Source organism: Ahaetulla prasina, chromosome 1 (assembly GCF_028640845.1).
Source record: "Ahaetulla prasina isolate Xishuangbanna chromosome 1, ASM2864084v1, whole genome shotgun sequence".
Taxonomy (NCBI): Eukaryota; Metazoa; Chordata; class Lepidosauria; order Squamata; family Colubridae; genus Ahaetulla; species Ahaetulla prasina.
The window spans coordinates 366,708,646-366,736,322 of NC_080539.1; the positions used below are offsets into that span (position 1 = coordinate 366,708,646).

General features: G+C 38.9%; 1 protein-coding gene across 2 annotated transcripts in view; it reads right to left on the reverse strand.

Moving 5' to 3' along the window:
• DAZAP1 (DAZ associated protein 1) overlaps nt 1-27,677 on the reverse strand; it is a 67,264-nt gene that overhangs the window by 35,777 nt on the left and 3,810 nt on the right. For both annotated transcript variants that reach the window (XM_058163503.1, XM_058163504.1), the window contains exon 2: nt 291-331. In XM_058163503.1, coding sequence (XP_058019486.1) covers nt 291-331 — 41 coding nt within the window. The remainder of the gene's footprint in view (nt 1-290; nt 332-27,677) is intronic.

The window sequence follows — 27,677 nt, forward strand, 5'->3', positions numbered from 1 at the left end:
CTCAAGGGAGATTTCTGAAGGTTTCTGTTTGAGCCATAGGAAGACCAGCCTACCTATCACTTCTTTCTGTACCTTAAAGGAGAACAGAGCATGCAGAACCATTAATGAATGGATTTTGGAGGTTGTGCCGTTCAAAAAGAAACCACAAAAGGCTTAAAGCAAGTCCTTCTTGGGATCATGTAAACTGCTGTCCGGCTTTCAACTGGGAGAAAGTCATACTTTTAACTATGATTTTGAGATAGTTTTAAATTAAGATGTTCAGGACCAATCTAGGAAGCAGATCAATTTACCTTGTGTGGTGCTCCAATCTAGGCCTCCTACAAATAGTTTCCTGAAATTCAAAGAATAAGTTAGTTAATTATTTCCCATTCCAAACATAAAAGATTCTCAACAGCAAAGCACTTTCAGTACTCATTATCCCAAGACTGCCTGAGTGCTTTGTAACAATCAGCAGGATGGTAACTGTTGTTCTTAGATTAAATGGTTTTTCTGTTGTGATGCTTGCCCTCTGGAATAGTATCTCTCCCCAGAGATTCATTCCGTCTTTCACCTTAATGATGTTTCAAAAGTCTTTGAAAACCTGGGTGTTTACCCAGGCAGTCACCAAACCTTTATAAGGTTTTTTTGGGTTGTTTGTTTTGCTGTTTATTTTTTATTATTATTGCTTTTAAAGAGTAAATCATCCAGGACCATTTGGAGTTAGGCAGCCTCTAAATTACAAACAAACAAGCAAGCAAAATTTATTTTAAAAAATAGCTAACAAAGAAAAGAAAAGGTAGTAGGGAAACAAAACAATTTGGACACCTGTTCTAAAAGTTAAAACTTTATGATTAAAGAACAGCAGTATTAGTTTATATACTTTACAGATCCTGAAGTCATTGGCAAGAGAAACGTTCTTTTCTACTTTTATTTCTATCATGAAGCATTTTTTAAAAAATAAGGTAAGCCAATAAACATGCGCTCCATGGCATAGGGCCGGGCTATTTACGGGACCGCCTACTGCTACCAAATACCTCTCACCGACCCGTGCGCTCTCACAGGGAGGGACTCCTCAGGGTGCCGTCAGCTAGGCAGTGCCGTCTGGCGACACCCAGGGGAAGGGCCTTCTCTGTGGGGGCTCCCACCCTCTGGAACGAACTCCCTCCAGGACTTCGTCAACTTCCGGACCTCCGAACCTTTCGTCGCGAGCTTAAAGCACACTTATTTATCTGCGCGGGACTGGATTAGATTTTAAAGTTATGGGTTTTAAGGGGTTTTTATTATTTATACTATTTTAAATTTGGGCAATAGAATAAGTTTTTTAATTGTTGTTTTTTAATCTGTATTTATATGTATTTTAACTGCCTGTGAACCGCCCTGAGTCCTCAGGGAGATAGGGCGGTATATAAATTTGAAAAATAAATAAATAAAAAATTTTATTTATTTATTTATTTATTTATTTATTTATTTTTCAAATTTATGAATGAAGAGAGCAGTAGTTCTGGAGAACCCCAGATGGTGAAAGTCAGTTCTTTATATATTCCACTGCATTAAAACCTCAGTTGCACAGTGACACAACAGTGTAACTTGAGCACTGCTGACATGTGATCATGGTAACACAAAAGCTGTGACTCGGTATGGTTGCTATACCAATGGAACAATTACAGGCAATTAACAGCAGCCATTCACTACATCAACAACATGCCATAGGGGGCAATTATGCAATTTCCCTCTCTGCTACCTTGTTAGAAATGCATTCTTCATCCTCATAGCATTTTCATAAATAGACACAATTTTATTTACTATGCTCTGAAGAAAAGCATCTTCAGTAAGAAAATTACATTTTGCTTTAAATCTGAAAGTTCTGCCAAGCTATTTCAGATGAGTCCTGGCTAAGTTGAGATTAAAAACCAAAATAATGTTGGTTGTTCAGAAAACAGAAAATTTAGAGGGGTCCCAGAGTGATTTCAAGGTTTAAGCACGGCAAAGCTGATATACATTGCCCTTTCCTCCTGCCTCCACAGTTTGTCTACCCACCCCATCTTCTCAGAATCTTCTCTTCTGCTTCCCCTCAAACACTGATAACCCAGCATAGCATACTTGCGCACAATTTTGCCTCACACCCCTACGGATCCTTTCCTTGTCCCTGCTGCTTGTTCCCTTCCTCTCTTGCAGTATCTTGTCCTTACGGAAGGAGAAATTACTTTTACAGGTAGTCCCGAACTTACCTTGCGACCATAACTGAATCTAACATTTCTGTTGTTAAGCAAGAAAATTGTTAAACTAGTCTTGCTCCATTTTATGACCTTTCTTGCCTCAGCTGTTAAATGAATCACTGCAGTTGTTAAATTAATAACATGGTTGTTAAGTGAATCTGGCTTCCCCACTGACGTTGCTTGTTAGAAGGTTGCAAAAGGCGATTAAACGATGTCATAAATGAGTCAATTGCCAAGCATCTGAATTTTGATCACATGACCATGGGGTTGCTGCAATGGTTCTGTGAATGGTCTTAAGTCATTTTTTTCAATAACTTCAAATGGTCACTAAATGAACTGTTGATAGCAGCTGATTAAAGCTGCTAAAGGAAAACATGGGCCCTACTGACCAAGTTCACAAAACCTTTACAATGGGAATGTCTGTGGAGTTTCTCAGTCATCCAGTTGTGGTTGTCCCAGAGGTGCTTTTTCAAAAGGCAACTGGACTTCCTTTGATTTTCCTTGAAAACGTTTTGCTTCTCATCCAAGAAGCGTCTTCAGTTCTGAACTGAAGAAGCTTCTTGGATGAGAAGCAACATCTTCAAGGAAAAACAAAGAAAGTCCAAGTTGCCTTTTGAAAAAACACCTCTGGGATTTACAGTTTATTTATTTTTTATTTATTTTATTCAATTTTTATACCGCCCTTCTCCCGAAGGACTCAGGGCGGTGTACAGCCAAGTAAAAAATCACAATATCAATATTAAAAGAAATTAAAACAAGCATATTATAAAATGGCCAGATTTAAAACGAATTAAAATATTAAAATATAAATAACCCAATAAAATTTTAACCCAATAAAATTTTAGGCCAGTTCCGCTTGAATAAATAAGTGCGTTTTCAGCTCATGGCGAAAGGTCCGAAGATCAGGTACTTGACGTAAACCAGGGGGAAGCTCATTCCAGAGTGGGAGAGAAGCGAAGGACAGCAAGCCCAATCCTGTTCACTGCTGAAATCCAAACTATGAAATGGCAGGCAGATAATTTCTAGCCTCTGCTTCAACATGTCCTGTAAAGTAAGCTCACCACCACCCTTAGTAACCTTGGTGTTGGTTCCACACTCAAACCATACATTCAATGTTGGGGGGAGGGAACAATCTTTCCATCTGTTTACTTGCAATTTATGAGTATTATAGGTAATCCTTGACTTACAAAAGTTCATTCAGCAACCATTCAAACGTACAGTGGCACTGAAAACAGCGACCTATGACTATTTTTCACACTTACAACCGTTGCAGCATATCATGGTCATGTGATCAAAATTCAGATGCTTGGCAACTGGCATGTATTTATGATGGTTGCAGTCTCACAGGGTCAGGTGATCACCCTTCATGACCTTCTGACAAGCAAAGTCAATGGGAAAGCCAGATTCACTTAATTACCATGTTACTAACTTAACTGCAGTGATTCAATTACAACTGTGGCAAGAAAGGTTGTAAAATGGGCCGGGATAGCTCAGGCAGTAGAGAAGCCTGTTATTAGAACACAGAGCCTGCAATTACTGCAGGTTCGAGCCCGGCCCAAGGTTGACTCAGCCTTCCACCCTTTATAAGGTAGGTAAAATGAGGACCCAGATTGTTGGGGGGGGCAATAAGTTGACTTTGTAAAAAAATATACAAATAGAATGAGACTATTGCCTTATACATTGTAAGCCGCCCTGAGTCTTCGGAGAATGTAAATGTAAATGTAAACAAAAACAAAAAAATGGGAGCAAAACTCACTTTACAACTGTTTCACTTAGTAAGATAAATTAAGTTGTAAGTCAAGGATTACCTGTAATGAAAGCATTGAGATAAACCATATTTACACACAATTCAATAGAGGCAATAAAAATCTAGAAAGAAATGACTAGAACACCTCCCTTCCAGCAGCTATCGCTCAGATAAGCAAGATCAACCAACACCAGACAATCGATCAGGCAGAATAAAGGAAACCATACCTCCAACGAAACTGGCACAGCAAGCAACTATATATAAGCAGACAGCAAACCCACACTCAATCACATTGATGATATCTATTTGAATAATAAAAAATCTACAAGCAAACAACCAAGTTTAGAGAGCACTAAAAACTTCACAGTTCATCTCTGAGTTACTTATATTCTCTTCTATTGGAACTTCATTCTAGTTTTACAAGGAACCATAAATCATTCCTCTCTGGCTATGGTTGTAGCACCAGATCACCTAATAGACAAGTATTGATACTTTATGAGTGTATTGAGCCAAGGTGGTGCAGTGGTTAGAATGCAGTACTGCAGGCTACTTCTGCTGACTGTTGGCTGCCTGCAATTTGGCAGTTCAAATTTCACCAGGCTCAAAGTTGACTCAACCTTCTATCCTTCCAAGGTGGGTAAAATGAGGACTCAAATTGTTGGAGGCAATATGCTGACTCTGTAAACTGCTTAGTGAGGGCTGTAAAGCAATGTAAAGTGCTGTTGCTATTAATTTGATTGTGATGGAATATTTTGTCAAATCTTTTCCCAACAGCTAGCTGAAACATTATAATAAATCCCTAGTTTTAAAGTATGGTGCAACAAGGTTTCCTAAAGCCTTGATCCCATAATGAGATATTTGAATAAATAAAACTCAGCTTTTGTTTTCCCAAAAAAGCCTCTCCCATGTAGTTCCATTAATATAATGGCACAACTGGTGAAAACAGTTTTTTAAATAAATATTTTTATCCTTATTTTTATATAATAACTCAAGTTGGTGAACACATCTCCCTTCCTCCTCCTACTTTCCACACAATAACCACCCTGTCAGGTGAGCTGGGCTGAGAGCGAGCGACAGGCCCAAAAGTCACCCAGCTGGCTTTCATGCCTAAGGCAGGACTAGAACTCACAATCCTCATTTCCAGACTGATGATGCCTCAACCACCAGAACAATACTGGCTCTCATTTTATAATTCAACTAAAGGAAGTTAGGAGAGCTTAGTCACCATATAATTTAGAATTTGCCAGCTAAGGCTTTGGACGTCAGAGATACATTTTTTTTTCTTGAATGGACAAAGAGGCAATCTATCTCCCTAAATGAAATTGTCTTTCAATTATCTTCCACACCAAAGGATAGAGCTCCATTAAAAAATAAAATCCAAGCAGGAGCCCTCTATCAATTTTTCTGTAATGACCTCTGAAAATATGCTGAAATCCAAGAGTTTAAGAAGGCATTAAGAAACTAATTTAGCTAGGCTGACTATCGATTTTAATTAGAAAACTGGGTGTTGCCTTCCCTGTGTTTCCTACATTTGCCTTTTCCCAATAAACTCCTTTATATAACTGGAGATTTCATTTCAATACATAAGCAGCCATTTTTAATTGAAACCTTCCCTCTATGCAAGTCAGCAGGGTTACGCAGCCTTCCTCTGTGCTTCGGAACTGGCAATAGGTTTCTTAAATTCTGAATTTCTGAGCAGTGGGGATAAAGATCTTAAGGCACCTATTTTTTTTTAGGAATAGAGGGACAAACCTTTGATAGGTGAGGTAACAACTTTCTATCTGGACAGATTAGGAGAGTGGAAGACGATACAGTCCAAATTGTGGTTGTCTATTAAAAGGTAGCCCTCGATTTACAACCATTCCATTTAATTACCGTTCAAAGTTACAACAGCACTGAAAAAGGGACTTACGACAGTTTTTCACGCTTATGACCATTGCGGCATCCCCTTGGTCATGTGATCAAAATTCAGATACTTGGCATCTGGCTCATACTTATGACTATTGCTGTGTCCTGAGGTCATGCGATTCCCTTTTATGACCTTCTGACCAACAAAGTCAATGGGGAATCCAGAGTCATTTAACAACCAGGTTACTAACTTAACAAATGCATTGATTCCCTTAACAACTGTGGCAAGAAAAATCGTAAAATGGAGCAAAACTCACTTGACAATTGTTTCACTTAACAACGTAAATTTTGGGCTCAATTGTGGTCGAGGACTATCTGTATAAGCATTTTATGCTATCAGCTTCTAGGTAGCTATCACATACAAAACCCTTCATGCCTAGGAACTGGCTATCCGGAGGCTGCCTTTCTCCTACTGTCTCTGCCCATCCCGTAAGATCCAACAGAATGGGTGTGCTTCAGCCTATTCAGCAATACCCTCTGATAGGATCCAGGAAGAATGCCTTCTCTGTCATGGTACCTGCCCTCTGTCATGGTATCACCTGGGTTTTTTTTTTTTTGAAAAAACACAATTCTGCTATTCTTCAAATGAGTCTTCAACACCTGACTTTTCCCTCAGGTTTTGGGTTAGATTAGTATCTATGTCCACCTGATCTGAATTATATTTTAATATGTTTGTACTATGAATGTACTCCCTAGCTATGATTACCTTCAAGAAAACTGGTTTAACCTTTCAGGTTTTGCTATATTAATGTGTATGTTGCTCAGAACAGCTGTGAGCTGTGGGGCCATATCCATAAATAAAACTTTTATTGAGGAAGCTTTGGAAGAAGGAATCTGCCAGTGAGGTTTAATATAAACTGCTCCCACTTTGTATCAATCAATTATCCACTTCACAAAGGAACCTGAAGCCAAAAGAGAAGCTAAGTAGTTCTGCTTTTGTAGTTTGTTTTCATGCAATATTGCTACACATCAGAGATTATATTTCTCTAAACTATAGTTTGCATACTATAATGGCTGGGTCCATAAGCCATCCTAAGCAAAACAACAACAACATGATGGCTCTGATATCGTAGCCTTATGAAAACAAAGGAAGAAATAGTAGACAAATTTAGTTTAGTTACCACTCCCTCTGAAGGATAGCTTGGATTCTTAAATGCAGTATTTGCCTATCAATGTTGCTACGTGTTCTCTCAACACGGAAACCACAACTAGCAGTAATATTTGGGGGAGGGGAAGAGAGATAACATTATCCCAGTTATTAATCTGCACAAATGGCATTTTTTGTTGATCACTTTTTGCTGGGCAACTTTATTTATGAGACTTTATTCACAATAATAGTACAATAAATCAATCTCATGGATCGATCGTGTTTCCCTGAAAATAAGAACAGAATAGAATAGAATTTTTTATTGGCCAAGTGTGATTGGACACACAAGGAATTTGTCTTGGTGCATATGCTCTCAGTGTGCATAAAAGAAAAGGTATCTTCATCAAGAATTCTAAGGTACAACACTTAATGATAGTCATAGGGTACAAATAAGCAATCAGGAAACAATCAAAAGACAGGGTCTTATTTTCTTTTGAATCCCGAAATAAGGGCTGTGGGTGAAGCTGGTGAGCACCAGGTACTTGAACTCATAGCCAATGCCATCGGTGCCCGCCACTGGCGCCCACCAACAGCACCCACGCGGAAGCCACGGCCTTGGCCAGCTCTCCTTGCAGGCTCCAGCTCCAACCGTCACCATAGAGTGGGAAGCACACTCCCAGAGCGGCTGCTGCCCTGGCTGGGGTTTGTAAGCTGCAGAGGCAGAGTTTGAGGGAGAGAGAAAAAGACTTCTGCCGATTTCCTTGCATGCAGCCTAAAGCAGAACCAGCAGAAGTTTTTCTTTCTTTCCCCCAAACTCTGCCTCTGCAGCTTACAAATCACAGCCAGGGCAGCAGCCGCTCTGGGAGTGTGCTTCCCACTCTATGGTGACAGTGGCCTGAGGCCTCCCCTTCCCCCAGTTCCTCTCCGCTCTGATTGCCTGAGCGCTGACTGATCGGAGCGCCTGCCAGTGAGCCCGCAGGTCCAGTTTACTCTTTCCAGGCACCTGACAGCTGCGCCAAGGGCAGCACCAACAGACACAGCTCAGCCGGCCCAGCCATGGCCAACGCTCCTCGCCCGCGGCTGAGCTTGGCTGCTGGTGGCCACCCTGTGAAGGAAGCCCTGGGGTGGTGACTGCACAGGCTATGCGGACGTGGAGTCTGGGTACGGGGGCGAGAGCGGGCGGGCCGCCACCATGGCACAGGAGCAGGCGCTTGAGATCTATGGTCGGTGCCACGGGCAGCAAAAGGGGCAGAGGCGCATGAGTTTGCAGGGATGTGGCTGCCTTGGGAGGGCTGGGTGGGTGGTTGAGGGACCTGTGTGTGTGTGAGGGGGAGTTATTTTGGGGGGAGGGTGTATATTTAGGCCCACCCCAAAAATCAGGCTTGGCCTTATTTTTGGGGCATGTCCTATTTTTGGGGAAACACGCTACTTACACATGGATGAGCAAGCTAGTCCTAGAGATTTAACCCAACTTTATCCACTTTGTTTCTAAATGCAGCCCTGGTCCAAGCAACTGAACCCGGGGACAGAAATACTACCCCACTCACTAGAAAATGTTTTCAAGAGTCTAATCAGGATCAGTTAAGATGCATTGTTAGTGCTACCCTTCTCCATTACCATTCCTGACCAAACTGGTTGTGGTCCCCAATGTGATACAGAAATTCAATTCAATAGGCCTTGAGGACCACAACTTTTACAGGTAGTCCTCAACTTACAACAGCTCATTTAATGACTGTTCAAAGTTACAACAGCACTGAAAAATGTGACATGACTGTATTTCATAGTTACGATCTTTGCAGCATCCCTAGTCACATGATCAAAATTCAGATGGTTGGCAACTGATTTGTACTTATGACCATTGAAGTGCCCTGAGGTCATGTGATCACTTTTTGTGGACCTTCTGACAAGCAACGTCAATGGGGAAGTCAGATTTGCTTAACAACCAGGATAATAATTTATCAACTGCAGTGATTCCATTGCTTCTATGAATGCCACAAGCAAGTCAATGTATAGGAAATTGCACCCTCTTGATCTAATTTTGGCCTAAGAACAACATGTTAACAATGGACAGTGCAGAAGCCAGCTTCTGGAGACTTGTGGCTTTGTAGCCTCATTGTCCACCTGAAAGAGTAAGGAATACATTAGGATGGTCCATCCGAGACAATTGTAGAATCGGTTGATTTCTTGAATGTTCTGGAAGATTTTACCAAAGCCATTGTAGAGATAATGTCAGTATCCTTGTTGGCCTATAGAAGGCCAGGCTAGAAACCAGGAGACACTGAGTTCTAGTTCCACTTAGACATGAAAGCCAGATGGGTGATTTACAGTCAGTGACTCTCTCTCAGCCCAACCCATCTCACAGATTATTATGAAAAAAATAGGAAGAGGAAGGAATATTAGGTATGTTTGCTGATTTTTAATAAAGGTGGGATCAAATAAATAAATAAGTACAGCACAAATTGTGTAAGGTCTTGAATATGACCATTCACACCTCACTGTATAAAATTTCAATGTACTGTGGTACAAGTACATTCCCAAAAAGTAGAGAAGGCAACAAGGGGATCAGCCTTACTGGACTTAATTCTCACTAACAGAGATGAAATGATAGGTGTTGAAGCTACAGGAACCTTGGGGGCAAGTGACCACGCAATATTGGAATTCAACATTAAGCAAACACAAGTAGTAGAACAAAGTCAAACTAGAGTCTTGGACTTTAAGAGAGCTAATTTCAATAAACTTAGAGAGAGCTTGAGGATTCCATGGATAAGAATCCTCAGGGGGAAAACAACTCAAGAAGCTTGGGAAATTTTGAAAAGTGAGATTATAAAAGCCCAGTCTAACACAATACCAATGAAGAAAAATAATAGATCTCAAAAGAAACCAGCATGGATGCATAAAGAACTATCTGACAAATTGAAAGACAAAAAGGACAAATATAAAAAGTGGAAAGAGGGGCAAATAACTAAGGCAGAATATCAGCAAATAGCCCGAGCCTGTAAAGATGAAGTGAGGAAAGCTAAGGCTCACAATGAACAAAGGCTAGTGACAAAAGTAAAAAATAACAAAAAAAGATTCTTCCAACATGTTAAAAACAAGAAAAAAGTCAAGGAAACAAATGGCCCATTGCTGGGAGAAAGTGGCAAGAAGATGACAAGCAACAGGGAGAAAGCAGATCTACTTAACTCATTTTTTGCCTCTGTCTTTACACAAAAGGAAAAAACAATCCAACCTATCAAAAACAGCACCACAAAAAACAGATTAGGAACACAAGTTAAAATAGGGAAGAAAATGGTAAGTGAACACTTGTCTACACTGGACGAGTTCAAATCACCAGGATAGGATGGATTACACCCCAGGGTTCTGAAGGAACTGGCAGACGAAATCTCAGAACCACTGAACTATATCTTTCAAAGATCCTGGAGCACAGGGGAGCTGCCAGAGGACTGGAAAAGAGCTGATGTAGTTCCCATCTTCAAAAAAGGGAAAAAACAGATCCAGGAAACTACAGACCTATCAGCCTGACCTCAATACCGGGGAAGATTCTGGAAAAGATAATCAAGCAACGAATCACCGAACACTTAGAAGCAAACAAAGTAATGACCAAAAGCCAACTGTTTTGTCAAAAACAGATCATGCCAGACTAATCTTATTGCATTCTTTGACAAAGTGACAAAATTAGCAGACCAGAGGAATGCTGTCGATATAATTTACTTGGACTTCAGTAAAGCATTTGATAAAGTAGATCATAACCTACTACTAGATAAAGTAGAAAAATGTGGGTTAGACAGCTCTACCACCAGATGGATCCGTAACTGGCTGACCAACCGCACTCAACATGTAGTCCTCAACGGAACTACATCCACATGGAGGGAAGTATGCAGTGGAGTACCCCAAGGCTCTGTTTTAGGCCCAGTACTCTTCAACATCTTCATCAATGACTTGGACGAGAGGGTAGATGGGGAACTCATCAAATTTGCAGATGACACCAAGCTGGCAGGAATAGCCAACTCCAGAAGATAGGCTCAAATTACAGAAAGATCTTGACAGACTTGAACATTGGGCGCTATCTAACAAAATGAAATTCAACAGTGAAAAAAGTAAGGTTCTACATTTAGACAAAAAAACCAAAATGCACCGGTACCGTATATGTGGTACCTTGCTCAATAGTAGTACCTGTGAGAGGGATCTTGGAGTCCTAGTGGACAACCATTTAGATATGAGCCAGCAGTGTGCAGCTGCTGCTAAAAAAGCCAACACAGTTCTGGGCTGCATAAACAGAGGGATAGAATCAAGATCACGTGAAGTGTTAGTGCCACTTTATAATGCCTTGGTAAGGCCACACTTGGAATACTGCATTCAGTTTTGGTTGCCACGATGTAAAAAAGATGCTGAGACTCTAGAAAGAGTGCAGAGAAGAGCAACAAAGATGATTAGGGGACTGGAGGCTAAAACATATGAAGAACGATTGCAGGAACTGGGTAGGTCTAGTTTAATGGAAAGAAGGTTTAGGGGAGACATGATAGCAGTGTTCCAATATCTCAGGGGCTGCCACAGAGAAGTGGGCTGTTCTCCAAAGCACCTGAGGGTAGAACAAGAAGCAATGGGTGGAAACTGATCAAGGAAAGAAGCAACTTAGAACTAAGGAGAAATTTCCTGACAGTTAGAACAATTAATAAGTGGAACAACTTGCCTGCAGAAGTTGTGAATGCTCCAACACTGGAAATTTTTAAGAAAATGTTGGATAACCATCTGTCTGAGATGATGTAGGGTTTCCTGCCTGGGCAGGGGGTTGGACTAGAAGGCCTCCAAGGTCCCTTCCAACTCTGTTGTTATTATATTATTATTAAGTACCACAAGTATCTGTGGCAGGGAAGATCAATGTTTCTCAACCTTGGCAACTTCCTGTACCCAGAATTTTCCAGCCAGTTTGGTCCTTCTTGAGAATTTTGGGAGTTGGAAGTCCATATAACTGAAAGTTGCTAAGGTTGTAAAAGAGTACTAGATGTTCTCCAAGATTCTTTCCATTCTAGGATTCGATGAGCTCTTAAGAAATGATGGCTAGCTTATTGTCATCTCCTCCAAAAATTTCAATGCTAGAACTACAAAGACAGATTTGTGAGGTATTTTGAGAATGAAATCACTTATCTTCATGCTAACCTGAGTTCAGTTCTTTATACAGTTTGCTATAACTGCTATAAATGCTATAACTTGATGAACGTATCTTTTATGTACACTGAGAGCATATGCACCAAGACAAATTCCTTGTGTGTCCAATCACACTTGGCCAATAAAAAAAATTCTATTCTAACTGTGCACTATCTATTGTGTTTCCCCCAAAATAAGACCGGGTCTTATATTAATTTTTGCTCCAAAAGACGCATTATGTCTTATTTTCCAGTTAGGTCTTATTTTGGGGAAATACAGTACTAAATGCTTCTGTCTACTGAAGAGCTTAACTGGAGCTTATTTTTGGGGTAGGGCTTATATTACAAGCATCCTGAAAAATCATGCTAGGGCTTATTTTCCAGTTGGGTCTTATTTTCAGGGAAACAAGATAGTCTCAATCTGCGGGATCACTTTCAATTCAAGAAATCTGTCGCTCACCGGCCCATCATCTGAGCTCATTTGTACTTGCCAAAAGTGAAGGACTGTGTAAATCCAGAAAATAGATACATGGGTACATGATGGAATGGTACCATTGATCTTAAAGAAGGCAATGTTCTGTTTGCTCCTGAAGAAGGCTTCCCCAGTTGCAGGGAATGTTGCCAAATGTTCCTCTATTAACAATGCTCCTTAAACAAAGTCTTTAAGAGAGTGCTGTCTGTGCAGCTGCAGATGTACTTGGATATGCTGAACTTTTCAGTCTAGGCTCTGGTTCACTGCCCTGATCTTCACAACAGATGTCCCCTTAAGGAAGTGCAATTCTTCTGAAACTATTTGGTCTTTCTGCAACCTTTGATATTGCCACCCAGGTTATGGTTAATCACTTCTGGTTATTTATGTAAATTAGAGGCACTCTTATTGTAGTAAGGTTCTGGTCTTACTTGCAGTGATGGTATCAGGAAGCAGTACAAGTAGTTCTCAATTTACGACCACAATTAATCCCAATATTTCCATTGCTAATTGAGACATTTAAGTGAGTTTTGTCCCATTTTATGACTTTTCTTTCCACAGTTAAGTGAATCACTGCCTTTGTTAAGTTAGTAACATGGTTGTTAAAAGAATCTGGCTTCCCCACTGACTTTGCTTGTTAAAAGGTCGCAAAAGATGATCACATGACTCTGGGATAATGCAAACATAATAAATATGAATGAGTTGCCAAGTGTCTGAATTTTGATCATGTGCCTATGGGGATGATGCAATGGTTGTAAGTCAGTTTTTTCAGTGCCACTGTAATTTTGAATGGTCACTAAATGAACTATTGTAAATAGAGGACTGCCTATATGAAATCACCATGCTAGCACGTGGACCGGCAGCTGCAGTACAAGACAGTAAAAGTCATTATTTTACCTTCAGTATTATTGAAGTATACATGAAGATACTGGGAATAGCAATCAGGTATTTTAGAGCTGGATGTCATTAATATGCCAAAGATAGTCTATTTTTCCATAACATTTCAATCACCACTTTTCCACAAAAACTGGAAACATCATAATTCTTCATGATATACAGTAATAGAACCCATTCTGCAAAACCGCCCAATGTACACAGCTCTTCAATCTTAATGTGAGAGCAGACTGTCTGTTCTTGTGCTAAAAATACAACTTTTCAAACATTGGTTTGGGGATTTGACCCCTTATGACCGAAATTCTGTGCAAATAGAAAATATTCTCCTTTAATGTTAGACCATTTGTTCCATTACAGATGGTACTTGTGAGACTGAAGACTTTTTATATACAACAATTGGCCCAATACAGAGAAGTCGAAATAGCAGATTAAATGTATCAGGCCAGACCTGGAGAACATCAGGTTCAAATCCACATTCATCTATGAAGTTGAGATGTTTCTAGGATATCAACACAGCCTAGTCTAAGATAAAAGATTATTGGTGTACCTAGCAGGAGACTGGGGGGGGACGGGGACACACGACAATTATTCAGTATATTCCTTGGAGGAAAGGTAAGCTTGTGATAAATAACTATTGGGAAGAGCATACATAAACCATGTAATCAACTTAGTTTTCATCTCTTCGTTATTATACCTTGGCGAGTTGGGCAAAAAAATAAAAAAGTGCCATATATTTAGATCTGTAGAATTAGCAGAGGTAGTGGTAGTGCATGCATAATAATAATATAATAATAATAATAATAATATTTTAATTTTTATACCGCCCTTCTCCCGAAGGACTCAGGGCGGTGAACAGCCAAGTAAAAACAATACATTACAATAAAAACTATTTAAAAAACTTAAATGCATGCATGCCAACTAAGAGCAAGGACTTGCTGGTGTGACTGGAGTGATAAAAAGCCTTCATAGAAAGTTTTTAAAAGTCCTGAGCAGTTTTACTCCACTCAAATATGGCCTATTGACATTACTTACACTCTCCTGACAAAAATGTGTGCGATTCTTTTATTGACTTTCTTCAGAATTTCTATTTTACTTTACAAAGAGAGAGAAAGAAATAGTCCCAACCCTATCAGATAATACATTGTTAGCATTTGAGGCTGAATATAAATAACAATGACTTACTTTAGGTACTATTTCTTTCTCTCTTTGTAAGAAGAGGCCTAGTGACATCAAACTGCCCTGAGCTTTCCAGCAGGGAGGGAAATTCATTATGGATTTTTTTTCCCCAAGTGCAATATGTTAAAGGAAAATAAAAGTTGCCCATTTGTTCCTCACTCTCTTTGCGGAACAGCAGTAAGTGAGTTTCTCCATGGACTGCCACTTAAATTAAGCAACACAATTTTACAAAAGGGGAGGTGGGGGGTTGAGGTCATCTTAGTGTTATGATTGCTATCTCTATTCTAAAGGGTGGAGCACAACCAAATGTCCTTTTGTATCATACCCGTTTTCAATAGTTTTAGCTCCAAAAAAAGAGGAAAGAGTGTTTGGGGACTGGATCAACTGGTAAAAGGTGAACAAGATTTGATAATGTGATTTTTACTCCAAATGCATCCTTTTTTACCTGCCCTACCCACATGTGACCAATATCTTCCAAACTTGTATTTTTTGACACACACCCCCAAAAAAAAAGTTTATTTAAAGAATAACAATCATGTTTGAAAACCAACAGGGCTTCCTGAGATACAAGAGCTGTGGGTTTGTATAGAGTGAATTCAAGCGTAACGAACAGTCAGTTTTCAGTTCATCTTTCTCCCTTGCAGCTTCCCCCAGATCTGTCCCAGAAAATCATCCTCCTCTCCTCACAGATTTCAGGGAGTCATAGAACTGATGGGAGAGTCAAATCCTTTTGCAATGAATGGCATTCTAAATCTTTTTCAAGTGTACAAATGAAGAGAAAACCAGTATTTTACTAATGTTTCAGCAAGAAGTTGAATTCACAGCAGACTAATAATAGGATTACTGCAATATGATCTATTTGGGGCTACCCTTGAAGACCATCCTAAAGTTAGAATGGCATGCAGTGATGGGCACCTCTACGTTTAACCAGCTCATTTTGCGCAAACTGCACTGGCTCCCAGTTTCTGGGTGCAATTCAAGGTGCTGGTTATTACTTTTAAACCCCAGATGGCACAGGTTCAAGTTATTTGCAGGTAGCCTCTACCAAAGAACATCTGTCAGTCTACCAGACCAGACAGGGTAGGCATGCTGCTAATGCTTTCCATAAGATGACATTGATGACAAGTACCATCTTATGGTACCTAGGAAATATGCCTTTTCCATGGCAGAACTAAAGAAGTTCTTGGATGAGAAGCGAAACATCTTCAAGGAAAAACAGTTGCCTTTTGAAAAAGCACCTTTGGGAAAAATCAGCAGTAAGAATATCACAGTCAAAGTGTTCATTTGACAGAGCTTCAGGCTGCTAAAAAGATTTAATTGAACGAGGCAAGTATAAACTATAGCAAGTACAGCCTCATGCTTTTCAAATACTACAATGACAGTTCTAGTCCCAATAATCTGGCAAAATAAGTCTCATGAGCACTAAAGCAAAACAAGATAAATTCAGAATAGACCTCAAAGCCAGCAATGTAAGCCAAGAGAATCCTTACACACAATGATATCATAACCCCACATGTGGGGATGTCAGGTGTCCTTCAGTAGCTTCTTAAAGGAAAATAAAAGTTGCCCATTTGTTCCTCACTCTCTTTGCGGAACAGCAGTAAGTGAGTTTCTCCATGGACTGCCACTTAAATTAAGCAACACAATTTTACAAAAGGGGAGGTGGGGGGTTGAGGTCATCTTAGTGTTATGATTGCTATCTCTATTCTAAAGGGTGGAGCACAACCAAATGTCCTTTTGTATCATACCCGTTTTCAATAGTTTTAGCTCCAAAAAAAGAGGAAAGAGTGTTTGGGGACTGGATCAACTGGTAAAAGGTGAACAAGATTTGATAATGTGATTTTTACTCCAAATGCATCCTTTTTTACCTGCCCTACCCACATGTGACCAATATCTTCCAAACTTGTATTTTTTGACACCCCCCCCCCCAAAAAAAAAGTTTATTTAAAGAATAACAATCATGTTTGAAAACCAACAGGGCTTCCTGAGATACAAGAGCTGTGGGTTTGTATAGAGTGAATTCAAGCGTAACGAACAGTCAGTTTTCAGTTCATCTTTCTCCCTTGCAGCTTCCCCCAGATCTGTTCCAGAAAATCATCCTCCTCTCCTCACAGATTTCAGGGAGTCATAGAACTGATGGGAGAGTCAAATCCTTTTGCAATGAATGGCATTCTAAATCTTTTTCAAGTGTACAAATGAAGAGAAAACCAGTATTTTACTAATGTTTCAGCAAGAAGTTGAATTCACAGCAGACTAATAATAGGATTACTGCAATATGATCTATTTGGGGCTACCCTTGAAGACCATCCTAAAGTTAGAATGGCATGCAGTGATGGGCACCTCTACGTTTAACCAGCTCATTTTGCGCAAACTGCACTGGCTCCCAGTTTCTGGGTGCAATTCAAGGTGCTGGTTATTACTTTTAAACCCCAGATGGCACAGGTTCAAGTTATTTGCAGGTAGCCTCTACCAAAGAACATCTGTCAGTCTACCAGACCAGACAGGGTAGGCATGCTGCTAATGCTTTCCATAAGATGACATTGATGACAAGTACCATCTTATGGTACCTAGGAAATATGCCTTTTCCATGGCAGAACTAAAGAAGTTCTTGGATGAGAAGCGAAACATCTTCAAGGAAAAACAGTTGCCTTTTGAAAAAGCACCTTTGGGAAAAATCAGCAGTAAGAATATCACAGTCAAAGTGTTCATTTGACAGAGCTTCAGGCTGCTAAAAAGATTTAATTGAACGAGGCAAGTATAAACTATAGCAAGTACAGCCTCATGCTTTTCAAATACTACAATGACAGTTCTAGTCCCAATAATCTGGCAAAATAAGTCTCATGAGCACTAAAGCAAAACAAGATAAATTCAGAATAGACCTCAAAGCCAGCAATGTAAGCCAAGAGAATCCTTACACACAATGATATCATAACCCCACATGTGGGGATGTCAGGTGTCCTTCAGTAGCTTCTAAAAAGAAATTTAAGTACTAGAATACCTAATTGTGTTAGATTTTCCAGGGAAGATTATTCAAAAGGAATTTAACTCAATACCCTGACTATTCTCCCAGGGGTTGAGGGCAGGTTAGCTGCCAAGCCCTCACTTGATGGGATTTGTGGATTTGTTTGCTTGTTAAAGCACATTAAAATTAAGTTCAGATTCAATCTGAACACAAGAAACCAGGAAATTGGTGATTTCAAGTTAGACAGTGTTTCTGTCGTTGATCTTGGGTCTTTGTGCCCTACCACTTAGTTTGATTGTATCTGTGAATCAGAATCAATTTTAGCATGAAACTAGACAACTCTGGCTAATTGTTTCAGGGAAATTTCTTTAACCTAAACAGAGAAATGGAAAGACCAAGAATGGGTAAAAAGCAGTAGGAACCGGAGTGATTTCTGATTTACTGCTGGCTTCCCCATTGTAGTTCCTTGTAGGAATCTGTCAGGAATCATCAGAAACTGTGGAATATGGACACATTCTGGAAGTCTGTCAATTTGAAGTACCTTGTTGTTCAAAAATTGTTGCCCTATGATTAACCACTTTGCCCAGTTAAAAGGTCATGACAACAAGAGTCTTAGTAGTATAGACACTGTAGATCCGGTTTGGTGTAGTGGTTAAAGCGCTGGCCCAGAAATCAGGAGCCTGTGAATTCTAGGTCATGAAAACCAACTGGGTGACCTTGGGCCAATTACTCTTTCTCTTAAGTTTACCTCACCTCACTACTTGTTATGGATAAAAAAGGAGGAGGCATGTGTGTTGGATATTTTTGCCACCTTTGAGTTATTTGTAACAATAATAAAGGCATTAAAAAGGTAAAGGTTCCCCTCGCACATATGTGCTAGTCATTCCTGACTCAAGGGGGCGGTGCTCATCTCAGTTTCAAAGCCGAAGAGCCAGCGCTGTCCAAAGACGTCTCCGTGGTCATGTGGCCGGCATGACTAAACACCAAAGGCGCACAGAATGCTGTTACCTTCCCACCAAAGGTGGTCCCTATTTTTCTATTTTTTTTTTTAATAAAGGCATTAAAATATAATAAATAGTAAAAATATCTGAAAATTGTATTTTTAATACAGTAGTCCTTGACTTGTAACAGTTGAGCGTTCAAAGTTACAACAGCACTGAAAAAAAGTGATTTATGTCCATTTTTCACATTTATCATCGCTGCAGCATCACCATGGTCACATGATCAAAATTCAGTTGCTTGGTAACTGACTCATATTTATGATGGTTGCAATGTCCCATGTTCATGTGATCACCTTTTGCAACATTCTGACAAACAAAGTCAATAGAGAAACCGGATTTACTTAACAACTGAGCAACAAAGGTTGTAAAATGGGGCAAAACCCACTTAACAAATGTCTCACTTAGCAACAGAAATTTTGGACTCAATTGTGGTCATAAGTTAAAGACTACCTGTACCAGGAATGAGCAACATGTCATATACCAACAGTTAAATTCAATTCCCAGCAGTCTCAGTAAGCAATGCATAGCTAATGTTGGAGGCTGATGGAAGATTCAGCCAAATATGTCTGAGGATCACACAACAGGCTATCCCTGTTGTTAAGCAAACATTTATAAAGCTTTGGCAAGCAGTAATGTAGTGGTTGGAAATGGCTGTATCAAGAGTTACAGAGAACTAAATCAATTTAATTTTCATGAGATGAAATGGGAAGCCATATAGGGCAATGTAAAGCTGCCCAACTGAAAAAGAAGAGTATTTTATTAGTACTAGATATCTCTGTATGTTTGTCTAGAATCATAACTCCTATAATTCTGAGAGACGGGCAAAGAAGTCCAGTTCTCACTAAGAACTTAATCTTCTATATATATTGATAATCATTGCTATAATTATTAATCAAACTGGGAAGAGGACATTTAGGAAACTTGTAAAAGAGGTACTGTTCCATCTCTCAAGGATTCACAAGTTAACTATTAATGAACAATGCTTGCTTTCTCTTCATTGTGCCACACAACAGTGGCAATGAGGTCATAATATTGCAGCTTTAAGTAATGCCTAGGTCATTCATGGTAGGGCCACACTCTACTTTTATTTTTCAACACCAACAAAAATGTTTAACAAAAGGTACCACCCAGTGCAAAAAAAGCAGTTGTTTTCTATTTTTTTTAAGCCATCAAGACAAAAGAAAACCAACTGTTATTATTAATGCCTTTATCTTGATCCATTTTGACCCTGCTGTACCGGATCTATATAATAAATGAACCATATCCTGGCAATGGCTGCCATTAGGCAGCTAGATTTTTAAAAAAAGGTAAGAGTCCCTCTAGATTTTACTCTGCTAGTTGTTGCCAATTATATAGGTTGGTGCTCATCTCTGTTTCAAGGCATTGAGCCAGTGCTATCTGAAAACATTTCTGTGGTCATATGGCCAGCATGACATCACAGAGCAGAGTTACCTTCCCATCAAAGTGATAGGTAGGTACCTATTTATTTACTCACATTTGTGTCATTTCAAACTGCTAGGTTGGCAGGAGTTGAGGCAAGAATTGGAGCTCACCCTGTCATGTAACACAGCTAGGACCCAAACGTTAATAACAACAGAAGTAATAGAAGCAAGAATGACATTGTCATAAATGGATATTGCTAAGGAAAAAAGGGCATGGGGACAGCTTTTATGGTATATATCGAGTTTAAATAAGATGGAGCTCTCTTGAATGAAAGCTATTTGAACAGAAGTACCAGAAAATTTGAGTTCAATGGACCGTCTGACTTGAGGTAAAATGAATCCTATGCCTATTTGGAATAAAGTGATAAAAGTGACAGATATGTTAATGAAAGCACGGATATCAAGACAGAAAACAGCACAACACATCATTACAGTTGATACTGTCCAGCAACTAATGAAAATAAGAGATGGGAGCATTGTTCACGGCACCTTGAGTTATACAAAATAAAATTAAGATAGAAATACACCAGCTAAAATAGATCCAAGAACTGCAAGATAATACTCTTGAAAAGAAAAAAAAACTTGTGATTTAAAAAAAAATCATTTTCTATACTCTTTCAAATTTCAAAGCACAGATTTCAGTGCAAGTACATGAATACTGTGTTTCCCTGAAAATAAGACCCTGTCTTATATTTTTTTGGACCCTGAAATAAGCGCTTGGCCTTATTGCCATGTGCTCAAAAGCCCGATTGGACTTATTATCAGGGGATGTCTTATTTTGGGGAAAACAGGGTAATATAGCCATAGTGATTTGGATCTCTTCATCACATGCAATCTTCCATCAATAAAGTAGAGAAAAGGAAGTTAGTATTATCATTCCCAAAGCACAAAACTGACACATAAATCATCACAAATATGACTCCAAGTAGACTTTAATGTTCCATTAAAGAGAACACAATCTCCATTAAAGAGAGCTCCAAACAGAAAGCAAGCAATTTGTGCAACAAACTGAGGGCCAAGTTAGGCAGTCACAATTATTTACCAATTTCAAACGGCTAAGTTCAGAACATACAGTATGATGCAGTATGCTTATACAATTGCTACTATTAGATTACAACTTCCCACATTTCTGGCTACTGGATATGCTGGCTAAGCTTAGGAGTTGCCTACTAATCCTTGCTAACAAGAATGACAGAAATTAAATGTTTCCATTTTATATAAAATTGAGCTATGAAATTATAAACTACGCAAGGTTATCCAAATGGCAAACTAACTGATGAGAGTGGAAATCACAAAGTGAAAAAAATTCTAAAACTGGAACTGGAATTTGTTTCCTGATTTTCCACAAGCATCTTTTCTATTGGTTTTACTTTTGATAACTTGTTTATCCTTCCTGCTTTAAAGAGACTAAAAAAAACACCTTGATTACAGAAAGGAAATGCACATTTCTCTAAAACTCAAATATATCTCTGCAAACAGGCACCAGAAATACAGTATGCAGTCTTAAGCCACCTTGCATGTTTACTACAAACTAATTTTTATATTATCTTGGACTAAAAGCCGCATAAAATGAATGACGTAGATGTACTGAAACGTCACATTCACACTGGTACACTAGCTATTGTGTATTTGACTGCTTACGTGCAACCATTTCTGACACATGAAATAGCAGGTGGAATGCAGATTTTTCCTTTCTCAGTGGCCATTGCAGTCTCCCAGCTCTACTGGAAATTATTTATGGACACCTTGATGAATATTCAAACAAAAAATGGCAAGGTTTTCTGAGGTCAAGCAGAGCAGCTGTATATAAATACAGTGCTACTATTTATACATGGCTCAATAGATTACCACAAGCTAAGAGAGTTTTGGTATTTGACTTGTGATGGATGAATTCTAGTATACTGAGTAAATGAGATCTCTCTGACATTGGCTGCCCAATGTATCTTTATAGTTCCTGCTCATTTATTTGTACTAAAAAAGCCCGTATATTTGTTTTAAGTAATATTTTCTTTAACAAAACTAGCTTAAACCTTACCAAACTGAAATCACAAAAGAAGGAAGCTAAGCAGATGTGATCAATTACAAACTCCGTAACAATATCATTAAGCTTTAATAAGTTTGAATAAATAATTTAAAAATACAGGTAGTTCATGGATGATAACTGACAAGCTGTCCATTATAGACGTACTTAAAATGGAGGACAACTAACCAGCAACTTGATCTGACTCAAAATGGCAGATGGTGTCCTCCTTGAGCCAACGAACCACTGACGCCATGCCAAACTTTTTGAATGTTTGAATGGTTCATCAAAACACTGCAATTTCAGCATTTGCTGACTTGAAGAAGAATGTCTACCATTTTGAGTTGGATTATGGGTATGTAGCCAGAACATTTCGCTACCTTCAGGACAGTGAGATGAATTATTCCATGTGAACTGAGTTCTAGTGGGTTCTCCTGAACTGGGTTTCCCTTGGTTGGTTTCCTCCATATTTTTCATCTGAAACAAACTTTACAATCCTAGTCTATAATTTCTAAAGTAACCTATCTGCATGTTCCAAAGTAAATCTCATGTGATATTTTTTTATATTTGCTGCTTCTCGTGCAAGGGATTCACATTAAGTGAATTTAAATAGCTTTAAATAATAGCTTTAAATAAATGTTTTAAAGGCTTTCCAGTGCAGAAAGGGCAAAGCTCTCTTTATGCAGTGGGATAGACGCTTCACATGTAACGTGAGAAATTCAAGAAAGCGAGATGAATAATGAGAACTGAATTCCAGTGATTGAACATGTGATTGAATGTTAGCTGAATTTTAACACAAGGACTTATAGGCCTTCAGTCTTGTTTAAAATACAGACAGGTTAATTCTTTTGAAATTACAGATAATCTTTGATTTACAACCACAACTGGGACCCAAACATTCATTGCTAAACGATGTGGTTGTTGTGACTTGTGCTTGATTTTTATGATCTTTTTCACAGCAATCATTAAGTGAATCCAGCTTTCCCCATTAGCTTTGTATAACAGGACTCCCTATGAATAATAATTCATAATAATAATAATAATAATAATCATGGCGATCCATGTGTTTCTGGCACACTGAAACCTTTGGAAATACATATCCATTCCAAGTATCCAATTATTGTTGTGATGGCAGAGATGCTGTGATGGCCATAAATCACTTTTTTCAGTGCTGTCATAACTTCGGTCATTAAACAAATGATTGTAAAAGAGGACTATCTGTATTCAAATAGTGATCCCTATACTTGATCCTCTTTCTTTCTTTCTTTCTTTCTTTCTTTCTTTCTTTCTTTCTTTCTTTCTTTCTTTCTTTCTTTCTTTCTTTCTTTCTTTCTTCTGTAATTCCAAATAGCTGCCACACAAGTTGAAACTCAACCCCCAAAAAATAATGATTAAATTTTGGTTTGAAGAAAACTCAAAGTCATAGAGATAAGCTTCGAACTGTCAGAGTGATCATATTAATTTTTAAAAAAAAAACATCCATAGCATCGTGATAAAAGAATGCTGCCTGCCATTTTGAGTCACATCATATTCCAGTTTTTTCTCTATTGACCATGCCTCCAAAACAAAACTGCAATGCAAATGCTGGTGATGCATCAAAGTAAAAGAAAATGATCACCATTGAAAATAAAATGGAAGTAATGAAGCATCCCAAAAAAGATGAAACGCCATCAAATGTTCAAAGAGCATTAGGCTACAGCCAGTCAATAATCGGAACAATTTTAACAGATAAAGAACAATGGATCATGTAGCCTGTGCCCTGGTGAAAGCTACAATTATTACTAAGCAATGCAGTGGTTTAATCACTGAAATGGAAAGGTTATTGATAATGTGGCTAGAGAATTAAAATCAGCATCGAATACTTAATAGCCTTACTTTATTGCAAGAAAAGGCTCAAAGCCCTTTCAATAACTTAAAAGTTGCAGGGGCAGCAAATAAAGGTGATTTTTGATGAAGACTATTTTGGGAGAAGGTTCAATCATTTCAAAATGAGGGCAAATTTACATAACATTAAAGTGCACAGGGAAACAGCAAGTGCTGATGTTAATTACTGCATGTGATTTTCCTAATACGTTTAAAATTATTATTGAGGAGGGAAGTTATTTGCCAGACCAAATATTTAATGTAGACGAGAGTGGCTTATTTTTGGGGGGTAGGGTGGGCTCCTAAAAGGACCTACATTGTAAAGGAGTAAAAAAGTGCGCCAGGGTGTATGGCATCGAAGGATAGGCTATTGCTAATGCTTGGGGTGATGCATCAAGGAATTTCAAGTTCAAGCCTTTGCTTGTTTATAACTGCCTAAAACTGAGAGCACTTTACCGTATAATTAAAGCATCTTTTCTTATTACTTGGAAAGCAAATGCAAAGGCCTGGGTTATAACTGCCATTTTTCAAGAATGGTTCTTGAACCATTTGTTGACTGCTATTGCTTGGCCCAGCAAATTCCTTTTAAGATTTTCCTTGTGCTTGACAAAACATTGGTGATGGACATCCAGGCACTTTAGATAACTTTCACCCCAATGTAAAGAAGTTATTTTTATCCTCCAACACCACATTGCTACTTCAACCAATGGTATAGGGAGTCAGACTACTATTTATGGCAAACCTTCTCACAAGCAGTCAAGGCTACCCAACATGATGTGATGAGCTTAAAGGAGTTCTGGAGGAATTATAACATCTATGATGCCATCAAAAATATTGCTGATTTGTGGGATGAAATGAAGCAGTCAAATATGAAAGGAGTGTGGAGTCCTTAATTTGCTCATGCTTCTAAGGAGTTTAAAGCTAACAATGTTGCAGAAGCCAGGCAACCTGTGGTTGACACTAGTAATCAACTATAGTTAGATATCAGTGCAAAAGATGTTATACGGTTATTTGACTCCCCTGTTGAAGAACTGACCAATAAAGATCGTATGGAAATAAAGCAACAATTGATAGTATTTGTGGAAGAAGACTGGGGTGTACAAATCAAAACCAGAAAAAGGTTTTGACAAAAGGCTTAGCTGAAGACTTTTGTCTCACTGAAGGTTTAGGTTTATTTGATTTTTATACCGCCCTTCTCCCTAAGGACTCAGGGCGGTTTACAGCCAAGATAAAAACAACAAGATACAAAAATTAAGAACAAATTTAAAAACAAATATTCGAATTGGCTAAAAACTCTAAAATCCAATAAAAACCCCCATTTAAAAAACCATTAGGCCAGTCCTGCACGAAGGAATAAAAACGTTTTCAGCTTGCGTCGAAAGGTCATCCCTGAAGCAGGGATGACAAAATTAAAGGAGCAAGATCTTAATACAGAGAGGTTTACAAAGTTAAACACACAATTACGGAGGGCTTGAATTGCTACAAGGCCATTTATGATGAGATAAAAAATATTTTTTTTAAAAAAAGCTATGCCCAAACCTCCTTTGATGCCTACTTCAAGAAACTGACACTACTACCTGTTTCCCTGATTATAAGAATCAGTCTTATATTTGGGGGGGGCTGCAAAATAAGCACTAGGGCTTTTTGTTTTGGGGAAACACGATTTCAGAGTGATCAGCCAGCTGGGTGCCCTGCCCGCCAGCGCATGCACAACAGGCAGCAAGTACAGAGGGACTGATGGTATCCGGCAGCAGCTGCAGCCCACCAATCCCTTGGTCAGCCAACTCTGGGGGCTGTGCAGAGTTGAGTTGATTACCTGTCCAAGCAGCAAATGGAGGCAGAGGCACAGGGTGGAAGCCACACAATCTCTACGTGCTGTGTGGGCTGCAGGCAAACTGAGAACTGCAAAGATGAGCCTCCCACAGCTGGATTGTCACTCTGGCCCACTGATTCTTGGCTTTCCTGTGGCCCATGCAGCACATCTGGATCACCTGCCTTCCCCCCGCACCTCTGTCTGCTGCCAGTGTTGCCATGCGAAGAAGAGCTTCCCACAGCTGGCTGCTCCAGCCTACCAACTTTTGGCTTTTCCACAGCCCACGCAGCGCATTCAGATTGCCTGCCTTCCCCCGCACAACCCATGCCTCTGCCTCCGTCTGCTGCTTGAATAGGTAATCAACTCACCTGCGATGCATGGGTTGCGGCTGCTCCTGGACACCATTGGCCCATATGTGCTCCCCACCTCCTGTACTGAGCACACTCACCCCCATTCACTAGGGCTTATTTTCAGGGAAACACAATAGTTAATCTGCCCCTCCAGCAGTAGATTCAAAATTTTCCAGCATCAGGCTCAACACCTTCAACAGTAACTATCTACTGTAAAGCTTTAATCATGATTCTCTTTACTTAAACTGTTTTAAAAAGTGTTTCCTTTATTATTATTATGGTTGGTCACATATTCAGTCAGAATTTAGACTGGATTACATTATTATTACTATTATTATATAATGTATTATTTTTAAGATGTTGTATACTTGGAAGCATTTTATGTGTTTTATATACATAGAAATGTAACATAAATGCTACATACTAAGATAAATATTTAACAAAATAATCTGTTATATATTTATTAAATTTATATGCTACTGGTATTTTATTACTGTAATAAAAAACTACCAGCTCATATAAAACGATTACGCAAATATACACAAACCTTAAAATATGCTCACTCTAATACTATTGATATCACAACCCCAAAATAGGCATTCAAAAATCTTACTTAACATTCAGAATGATGTCACAATTGACAGCATGGTTGCTAGAAATGCTATTTTAAAGCACTTGCATATTTATCATAATGTATAAAATATCTTAAAAAACATCTGCAAATATAGCTCCTTGAACTGAAATGACAGTCTTGTACTTGTATTCTTGTACAAGTCTGAGACTCAGTGGTGGGATTCAGCCAGTTCACACCACTTCGGGAGAACTGGTTGTTAACATTCTGAGCAGTTTGGCAAACTGGTTGTTGGAAGAAATCATTAGGACAGAGAACCGGTTGTTAAATTACTTGAATCCCACCACTGCTGAGACTGTATAGTATTATATTGGCATCATGATCCAGCATGTCCTATATGGCTAAGAAAAATATCTCTGAGATGCTATTGGGAATAAAATCTAGAGTAGATCCAGCTCTTTCATTTCTCTGAGTTATTACTTGAACATACATACATTGACTTGGTTTATTGATTACTTTAAGCCATGGTTGGGTTTACAAATTGCAATGACTAGATTCACCAAACACTAAGACCAAATCAAAATTTCATTTTGGGCTTGGGCAATGTAGTAAACCTAGCAAAGCATTGTAGCCTTCTTATAAAATCCAACTTTTTCTGACTCAACCACACAGAGGAAATCCTTTGAATCATTAGCAACACTAAATCTAGGTCATTTCCCTATAATCTCCTTTCTCCTATATACAAAATTTAAATACACTTCAAATGAGACACTTTCAAAAACACAACTTATTCTTGTAGTGTGAGGCTCAATTTTTAAAATGGAAAGGCAAAACTATTTTCCAAAAGGAATGTATCTGTATCAATGCACTTGAACTTTAAAACGTAAATCTAAGCACTTTAGAGAGGCAAACAGTAAAAGTCAAAATGAGAAATGTCATTTGGTATCATCAATTGAGAGCCAAAAGCTAAGCTACAAGGAGAAAATGGGTTTTGACTGGTTGATTTAATAAAGGAGCTTTAGATCAGATAGGACT